The sequence below is a fragment of the Morus notabilis genome, unplaced genomic scaffold (assembly GCF_000414095.1).
Source record: "Morus notabilis unplaced genomic scaffold, ASM41409v2 Scaffold621, whole genome shotgun sequence".
NCBI classification, from domain to species: domain Eukaryota; kingdom Viridiplantae; phylum Streptophyta; class Magnoliopsida; order Rosales; family Moraceae; genus Morus; species Morus notabilis.
In genome coordinates this window covers 433,846-443,658 of record NW_010363239.1, presented here as the reverse complement: position 1 = coordinate 443,658, position 9,813 = coordinate 433,846, and the positions used below count along the sequence as shown (strand labels likewise).

The 9,813-nt window shown below is 33.9% G+C and overlaps 1 protein-coding gene across 1 annotated transcript; it reads right to left on the bottom strand.

The window, feature by feature from the left end:
* Positions 1-1,529: 1,529 nt before the first annotated feature.
* On the bottom strand, positions 1,530-8,582 carry LOC21399247 (NEDD8 ultimate buster 1). The gene is made up of 11 exons (XM_024169306.1): positions 8,074-8,582; positions 6,013-6,135; positions 5,772-5,868; positions 5,450-5,485; positions 4,401-4,588; positions 4,219-4,321; positions 3,700-3,881; positions 3,539-3,616; positions 3,102-3,204; positions 2,926-3,019; positions 1,530-2,228 (listed from the first exon to the last, which is right to left on the bottom strand). The coding sequence occupies exons 1-11, from the start codon at positions 8,373-8,375 to the stop codon at positions 1,861-1,863; spliced, it is 1,674 nt and encodes a 557-aa protein (XP_024025074.1). The 5' UTR covers positions 8,376-8,582; the 3' UTR covers positions 1,530-1,860.
* Positions 8,583-9,813: the final 1,231 nt, after the last annotated feature.

Genomic DNA, 9,813 nt, shown 5'->3' with positions numbered 1-9,813 from the left:
ATTGAGAGAGATTGAGAGAAATTGAGAGAGATTGAGAGAAATTAAGAGGGATTGAGAGAGTTTGAGTGAGGAAAATGTGTGGGGGATGAGAGTTATTTATAGGGAAATTTTTGGGTTAAAAAATTAATTTTTTCCCCCAAATTCGGATCCAACGGCTAATTTTTTTCGGTGGGCTCGGGTAGAAAATCGGGCAACGGTAAAAAAAAACTAGCCGTTGGGGTCGGGTAGTTCGGGCTTCAGGTCGGGTCGGGATCCAACGGTAAAAAATTTGTCTGTTGGTTGGGTTCGGGCAGATCAGGCATGACCAGAAAAATTCTAAAAAATTCCGACGGACGGCGGTTGACGGTGATAACACGGTGGTGAGCTTCGGCGAGTTGTCCATATTTGGGCTGCCCGAGCCCGAAAAATAAAGTTGGACGGGCCGGCAATTGGGCCTGCCCGCTGAGCCCGAAAAATTCGGGCCTCGGGCCGGCCCACCGGCCCAAAGTTTCAACACTACTCAGAGGGTGTGTTTTTTTTTTTTTTTTTTCTATTTCAAATATCTTATTAATTGGAATTCTCTTCGTGAAATTCAAGATATTGAATCGTTCTTGAGCTTAAGGAGAGTCTAGGTTTTGGGCTTATTGTAAAAGGAAAAAAAAAAAAAAACACTAATAATTTTAAATTATATTAAAAGATTGAAAGAGACTTTTTTCACCCAGAAATTTAAAGAAAGATGACAACAAACTAGCTTTTCAAAGAAAAAAAATTAACAGGATTTTTAATTATAAAAAAGAATACAAAAAGACAAATAAAGCTACATATATTATATAATATATGTAGCTTTAATACAAAAAGACAAATAAAGCTACATATATTATATAATATATGTACGTCTGTGACTTCACAACTCCACTAGTACAATTTCTCCTACAGAGTAATGAAACTTAAACTTTATACATATTTGATAGTTATTTCATCTCATTAAAACACACAAAATCTTGGGAGGAAATAATTGAAAAAAAAAAAAGTGTGTGTCTAACACCGCAATTCTACTTTCACACACTTTTTTAATGAATTTTTTTTACTAAATTACTCATTAATAAAGTTACTTTTAAGGACAACATTATTTTTTTTTAAAATAATACTCATCACGCATGCACCCCACGTTGAAAAAATTAGGGTGAGTCTATTATCACTCCTAAATTTACTCTTCACTCACTTTTTTCTTTTTGATAAATTATTTTATTAGTACTGAATTACTCATTATTGACATTACTTTTGAGAACAAGTGTTAAAAAAAATTGTTATCACAATATATAAATTCGTATAATAGTTTATATCAATTTATATACTAATTGTTATTACAATTTCACAATTTCTTTTTTGTTTTTGGTAATGAAGCATTCGTATAAATTATTATAATCTTAAATTATATCAAAAATGTAATATTCAAATTGCTTTAACGATGTGCATATATATTTTTAACCTGATCCAACTGTAAGAAAAGATACTGCTGATAGGAGAGAGCCCCTATTGTAGAACCCTTGTTTTTCATCTTTAAGGAACTCATAAAGTTATTTCAACCTACAACTAAAAAGTTACATATAGTTTATGATTCTTCGTTGTTTTCGTTTATTTTTGGAATTCTAAACAGTTTCATATATAAAAAGGATTAGCTAAATTATGAATCAATATCTATTAACACCTGCAAATGCCTATTAGAACCACAAACGCTTGATATGCAGAAAAATGCAAAGCTCCATCTTTAAAACGGTGCTTGAAATCTATAACTTAATGTTCGAGTAATCACTACTATTTACACCTCGTTTACCATCACGGTCCTGAGTAGTTTTCACCTCGGAGAAGATCCCTCCTTCATTACTTGCCGGCTAAATTCAACAGCGCCAAGTACTCGTTTATGGCTTCACCTTCTTTGGAAACTTCAATATCATAATCCGATATAGCATCCACTCTCGATAGCCCGTCAGCAAGTTCGTCCTCCATCTCTATATCCCGCTCTTCTTCAACTTTGCCAGCAGTAGATGGATCTCCGTCATCACCATTGTCTTCGGCAACATTATCCACCGTCGGAGCAGAAGAACTCGCAACGTCATTGGCAGCCATTGCAGCGATCGACCCCGACCCCGCGTTATTGTTAAGAGCATCTGTGGAGTTAGGTGCAGCTTGTGAGAGCAGTCTATGCATCACTTGATCCACAGTCCCACCGCTATGAAATGCTTCAACCACTGCAGGGATTTCAAAATATCAAGCCATAGTTAGGTGCCGCACCTACTTTTTTTTTACAATTTCTTATATATGTAGTGCCGTTTTTGAAAATGTCAGTAACAAAATAAACAGAACAGGAAAGAGCTAAACAGGTAAAAAATAAGATTGCAAAATTATCCGTACAAGTGAATTTGACGAGGGTGTTTGGCCATATTAGTTTTTAGAGGGGAACTTATCATTTTGGTACCATGTAATTTTCATTCTTTTCAAGATTGAAAACATGTTCCAATAATTCTATTGGTGCATATAATTCATAAAAAACAAATAGCATGTGCATACATTAAGGCAGATATCCTTTTTACCGTTGAAAATATAATTAGGGAGTCAGAGAAAGAGAGAGAGAGAGGGGTGGGAAGAACTAACTTTTTTTTTCAACATTTTATTTGTTTAGTAATTTTTACCTGAATTTCATTTTCTTTTGTTCGTTGATATGTTTTTAGACTAAAAGGATAGAATGGAGATTCTTATGTTCCAAAAAACAGCCTTAAGCTACCGGATAATCTTTTTTTAATTTATAGGGTACCCTAATGAGATTATCAAAACATAGAAGTACCAATTGAAAGCTATACGAGCATAATAATTTAACGAGTGGTTTAGCATGTCCTGAAATGGGAACGTTAAAAACATTTGTAGTACAGCAATATCTTTGAAAAGTACCTCTTTCTCTTTCAAAGCCCATACGTACAAGGGCTTCAACTGAAGCGTCGGTCTCTTTCTGCTGACGCTTCCTTTTCCGTGATTCAATAGTAAGCTGTAATAAAAAGAAAGTAAGTGGACAAAGACTCATAATTTAGAACCAAAAGAAAACCATTTTACATGGAAAAACAAATGACCTGTATGGAAGAGTTAATCTCTGGATTTGTCAAATCATCCAACGCCTTTTGAGTGTCATTCTCATTCCTTCGAAGTGCTTCAGCAGCAAGCTCCTTCTCAAACCTGCAAATATCAAGCAACTCTTGAGATTATTCGTGAAGACTGAACATATCACAGAGTTACTCTTTCGACTGAAACAATCATGCCACTGAAATAAATGAAAATGATAGACATCATGGAAAAAAGAAAAGAAAAAATGTAAAGTTTCATGACTCATCATGAAACTAAAATATAACTTGCGAGGGGTAGAAAACTTCGGACAAAAACAGTAATTTTAATTGTACAGATTATGTGGAATTTTGACCGGATGCATTCAAGATATTCATGATAGAATTTTTGATGATGTGTAACATTACTCAATTAATTATAAAAGACAAATATACAGTTTTGTCCCTACCCGATGGAGACCAATTCATTCAATTTCTGGAGATCCACAGGCTTCTTTAAGGGTGTCTTTCCATATTTCTTTTGCTCCCTGCCAATTTCTCAGCCAAATCAAAACTCTGAATAGGGAAATATTTCATAAAAGAAAAAAGGGAATTTATTAACAAGATTAACATAATCTTATTTTGTTGCCGAAGATATTCTTCTCTTTTTTGTGCCCTCAGTGCTTTTTGTTCAACAAGAAAATCAACTGCGCTCCCAACATCTTGATGGCTCATTCGCAATGCTCGCTTCGCCTCGTGTTCTCTAAAGCCCATGCTCATAACAAGTGATAAGGCTTCATCGGGAACTTGTAGCTAAAACCAAAAACAAGCAGACAATCGCAGATTAAATTAACTGGTATTGTTAAAGTGGAATCTGTTCTTCCCTTTTTTTTTTTGTTACAGAATAATTTTTTTTTTAAAAAAGGTAAGAAACCCAAAATAACCGGATAACCTCTTATTTCCTTCTTTCAATTCAAGCCTTAAGCCTACGTAACCTTGTGAACACGCTGGTCAAACAATCAATTCTAGGATGAACTAGGATCCCAAAACAACCAATCTATTACAGGTAAAGATTTATACATGCACATTTTGTCCAACCACTTTCCTCCCAGAATTCTCAGAAATTCTTTGGGTAGTATATCCAACTAACCTGGCCAAATTTCTCTTGCGCAGAGGTGAGCCATTTTCTTGATTTATCAAATTGACCATTGTGATAGGCTACCACTCCTTCCAGAAGCTCCAACCTCAAATATCTATAATCAGAAATTTAGCCAAGTGCTGTAACTAAATATGTAAACAAAGGATATCTATAACAAATTTAAGAATACTCACAGTGCAAGCTCTGGATAACGACCTCCTTGAAGGAGTCTAACACGGTGGGAGTCCTTTCCATGAGACCGCTCAAGATCTCGTCTGGCTTTCTGAAGGCGCTCTCCAGCCACTGAAAGCCACCTAATGTCTTGTAGCATGAAGTAGCACCACACAATTTCTATTTGCAGTATTGGGGGATTGTCAATAAACTGAAAGCGACATGATAAAAAAAGAAAAAGGAAAAAAGGTTGAGAATATTTTAAGATATAAGGAGTAATATCTAACATAAGAAAAATAGTTTTCAAGTCCAATAAAGTGAAACAATTGCTATTGCACAAACGGGGCTCAGATGGTAATTCACCATGTCACAGTTGCTAGAGTAGCTTCAAGTCATTTCAGATAAATGATTTTGGAAACAGCTTACCAAGATTCCGTCTGGGAGCATTTCTAGAATGATTTTGTTTTGAGTATAACAATGAAAATAAGATTCTTTTGGGAATTGGGTTGGAATCATTTCTGAAATTGTGTTTCATTGTTTTTCCAGAGAGATACTTTTGAGTATAGCAACGTTGATAAGCCCTAAAATAGAAAAAGGAAAAAGGACAACGACTCTAGAATATTTTCTTTTTTCTTTTTCTTTTTGTTATAAAAAATGAGACCGGTTCCAAATTATATCAGCCGCTTCCGGAATCCTTACAAGCCAAACACCATTTAAGAACCATTTCCAAACCAGTTACCTCAAGAAACACGAAAAAGAGTTATAAAAACAAAAGCTAACATGCTCATTTTTCTTTTATTTGGCCCCAATAGGAAGAGGACTTCTTAAAGCTTATTCTTTCTCGGAAAGCAAGTTCATTTCTTCGAAACTTTACAAACTTGCTTTATAGTCCACATGTTACAAGAATGACCAATGTCAGATCTGCCTATAAGAAACTCAGTCCAATGAAAGATCTGACTGTATTTAGGATCACATTTTAGCTATTTCAACCATTTTCCGCCAGGACATAGCTTATATCGACTAATTTCAACAGAGAGATTGTGTAATAACTTCTTAATATAAAAGAACTCACCTCAATGACCTTTGGATCACATAGAGAGAATGCCTCCTACAGAAGAAACACAAGTGCACTTGGATTTAGCACCTTTCTTAGTGACATGAAAACCAATGTAAATAACGTAACAATCGAAACAATCAAATTCCAAAACAAACAGTATATTGAATGCCTTCTATAAACAAATAATGACAGTTAGCTTATAAAATCCTTGAAATGGGCAATAAACAAATTAAGGTCTAATTTATCCCCTCTGGGCCATAAGAAAGCAAAAGCACTAATGCAACTTAGTAAAAAAATTAACTATTTACAAAATATACCAGGCTGCCCAGAAACTGACCTCTCCCATAGTGAGTACTTCTAAAGCATCCTTGTAATTTTGCTTCTTAATTAGCTGCTTTGCATTGGTATGAAGCATCAGGCCCATCATGATTGCCCTGTCAAATGAGTACAAATTCCATTCCAAAATTAAGAACTTGACTACAGGTTCTTGAATCCTAATGAAAGACATAAGTGGGTTCCATCTAAGTTCTAACCAATCAGAAAAGGTGCTAAAAGCAAACTCTAAATATTTACCATACCGCTGATCAGTCTCTGTCCCCAGTTTCACTTGCCGACCACTTTGATCTTCAAGTTCTATAATTTGGTCCTCGAGTGGCAAGGAACCATCTGCATGTCTTTTTGAAATTGCAGCTGCAGCTGCCCTGTTAATTCCCCAGAGACACAATCACATTAAGAAAGAATGTACACACAAAGCATAAAATAAAAATAAATACACGTTTTTCTTTTCCACGTGTTATCAACTGAAAATAATACAGGACTGGCATATTCATAAATGCTTCTTTCAAAGATAATTCAGATCCATATGGGCATTCTGCAAACTGTTTTTAACTTTCCAGAAGATCTTTGGCCCTCCAGGCTCCAAAGAGATCTCAGACAAAGCCACAAAATCTGACTTCTCAAACAATTACTCTACGAATAGGGTATTTTACACATAAAATCTGACTTCTCAAACAATTACTCTACGAATAGGGTATTTTACACATAAAATCTGACTTCTCAAACAATTACTCTACGAATAGGGTATTTTACACATTTTTCCCCTGAACTTGCATGGTTTTAACAACTTGCCTCTTGAACTTTTAATTTTAGCAAGTTGTCCCCTCAACTTGTAAAGTTGTTGCAATATGTGCCATTTTTACGATGATTATATTAAATTAGTGTCGAAAAAGCACGTTTGATGAAAAATTCCAACATTCCAATTCAAATGTAACACAAATCTTTCATTTCTTCACCTTTTAAATCAAGGTTTTAAAAGGCGGAATGGGACCTTAAGGCATTTTGCCTAAAGGCCCTTAAGCTTTGAGGCGTAAGCCTCAAAAAATAAATGTCAATAAAAAAAATTTTAAAAAAATAATAGTAATGAAAACTAAATCCATACTCAATAATCATTAGAAATGAGAAATTTAACCATTCAATCCATAAGAAGACAAGTTTATTTCACTACTAGACGCATAAAAAAGACTAAATAGTCATCAAATCCTAATATTATAATGTCTATAATGCACTTCTAAAAACCTAGATCTCTCCCAACTCATCAATCGTCATCAGATTTATCACTACTAGTACTAAGAGAAGGATCAACCAACTTTTGTCTCTCTTCCCCCTCCCAACAAAACTGAATAATAAAAATCTTCATCTCTCTCCTACCTCAGCATCAACAACGGATGAAGAAAAGAGGCGCATGCCTCAACCACTGCTTGAGGCGCAGCTCAGAGGCGTACACCTCACATGGATGAGGCGTGCGCCTCACCTCCTACCCCTCAAAGCGTAAGCTTTGAGGCGGCTTCTCCTCGCCTCGACACGAGGCACACCCCGAGCGGTAGAGTTTAGGGAGTAATTTGCTAAACCACAATAAGTTCAGGGGCAATTGCGCTAAAAACCCTTACGGATACTTTGAAACTTGTAACAGAGTTTCAATAAGATTGTATAAACTTCCTTTAACATATTTATTCCTTATTAGAAGATTTGACCTCCAACTTTCTTTCATTTACGCTCTTTGAAAGTGTGGTTCCAAACACTAATTAGAAAGTCATATCTTTACTTTTCCTTTTGTACTGCCTAAAAACATAAGCAAAAGCAATGTCAAACAGGCCCTTCATAAATAGAAAGCCCGCTTAGTGGAATAATTGGACACCCAAATAGAAAACAGCTCTTGGCAAAATTCTATTCAGTTATTGTATGCAAAATACACCTCCTATTAGTTTAAGCTTTTGGGAGGATTTAAATTCCAACATGTTAAAAGCCTGAATTTGAACTTTGCACTTTCTAATTTGCAATCCTATTCTCTTTGTTATCTCCGAAATTTGCAAATTGTCCCGGCCCAGACATGAAGAGAGACTTTAGAAAATAAAAGCCAAAGTTGGCCCTACATTCTTTTTCTTTTTTTTTTTTCAATCAACATAATTCATATGATGAAACACACAGACATAGAACTCAAATTGAGAGAAATTTCTCAGCAGACCCACTAAACAATTCGGGTTCAATCATCAAAATTCAACACATAAAAAACAAACTGCCCATTAAAAATCACAAGACAAAACAATCCCAAGTTTAAAAAAACAATGAAAAGAAAAACTCACTTGACTCGGGTGAGCCTTCTAGAACGTTCCTCCTCAGCCATTAACTCCTTGTTCAAGGACTTGCCCTCTTCGGCGGAGACCCGGCTGGCCAAAACCTTGGCGTTGTTTTTGACACCCAATTGGCTCAGCTTCTGGGTCCCATCACCATCTTTGAGAATTCTACCGGCACATATCAGATTGATCGAGTCGGGCCCACAGTTGGATCGTTTGGCGACCTCTTCTCTCAACATGGGCACCGTCCAAACCTCCAATTCCACCTCCAGAATACCCGCCCATGTCCCCGCAATCTTCAGCTTCGACATGGCCGGAAAAAAGGACTGATTTTGGAGGAATACGACTTTTGGTTTTGGGAATAAGTTAACAAAAAAAGTCTAATTGTGGAGAATTTTTCTGTTTTGGGAGTGGGTTGTGAGTTTATAGGTTCGGAGAAATAGAGGTACGAGGAGGTTGGGTTTCCTTGTTTATCAAGGTTCGTCTTGGCATTATTTTTTTTTTTTTTTTTGGAAGGTTTTGGCTTTTGGGTTTAGTTTTAAATTAACTAAAAAATTATCAGAAAATCACAGAAGTTATCGTTTATCGTTAATAGTATATAAACGTCTTATTCTTAATCAATATTATTTTAATAGTATAATTATTTAATTAAAAATATATTAATCAATAAAAAAAGATAACAATCATAATCTATAAAATTTATAAATATTTGTCTTCTTTTCTTATTAATTATCTACTGCAAATAATTTTTATTTAGTTTCATTATTATTATTATTTTGAGTAGAATTTCTACTGTGAATTTGGTACTTTACACATCAGTTCTTGTCAGATCGCACGTCCTATTTTAAGAAGAAATAAATTAAAGAATTCCCGTTGTCCTTTGGAATATGCCTTCCTTTTTCTTTTCTTTCTTTCTTTCTTTGTTTTTTCTTTTCCTAATGATATGCCAAATTTTTTCAATTTTGTTTTTAGAGAAATTTTCAGTACAATAACCAAAAAACCAAAAGAATCATTTATAATAATTCTTTAACACCGTCAATATAAAAAGCAAAATTTATAGTAAATAGTAGATTTTAAAATTATTTTGAGTAAATAACAGTTTATTATGTAAAATTTTTTTATGATGTGTAAAAAATACTTTATATGATAAAAAATCTTTATTTATATGAAAAATATCTTTCATTTATCGTAAAAAGAAAAAAATGTGGAAAAGAATATTTTTTTACTATTTATTACAAATAGTTTTAGAATTTACTATTTACTTCAATTATTTATTATAAATTTTCTATTTATTTCATGCTCCCTTTATTTATTTACCTCTTTTCTACTCCATTAGAGATGATAATTAGAGCTATTAAATGGCCTGTGTAACTACTAATATAATATTAAGAGAAAAATATATGATTTATTTTGGTTATGTTATTTTAAATAATTAGGTGTCATTGTGACATTTATTTTCTCTTGATAGTCGTTTACTTTTAACTGTAATGATATAAATAATATTTTTTTACCATCTTCAATGGTATTTCTAATTTTTTCTCAATAATTAATGTAAAAATTGTAGTAAATAGTATATTTATGAAACTAAATTAAGTAAATAGTAAATTTTAAAATATTTAAAATAAATAGCAATAAAAATATTTTTTTATAACGTAAATTTTTTATTTACAATTCATATTTATGACTCATGTGTAAAACTGTCACGCCCCCCAAACGGGGTGGGTGACGTGGAGCTTGATTTGTGATTAA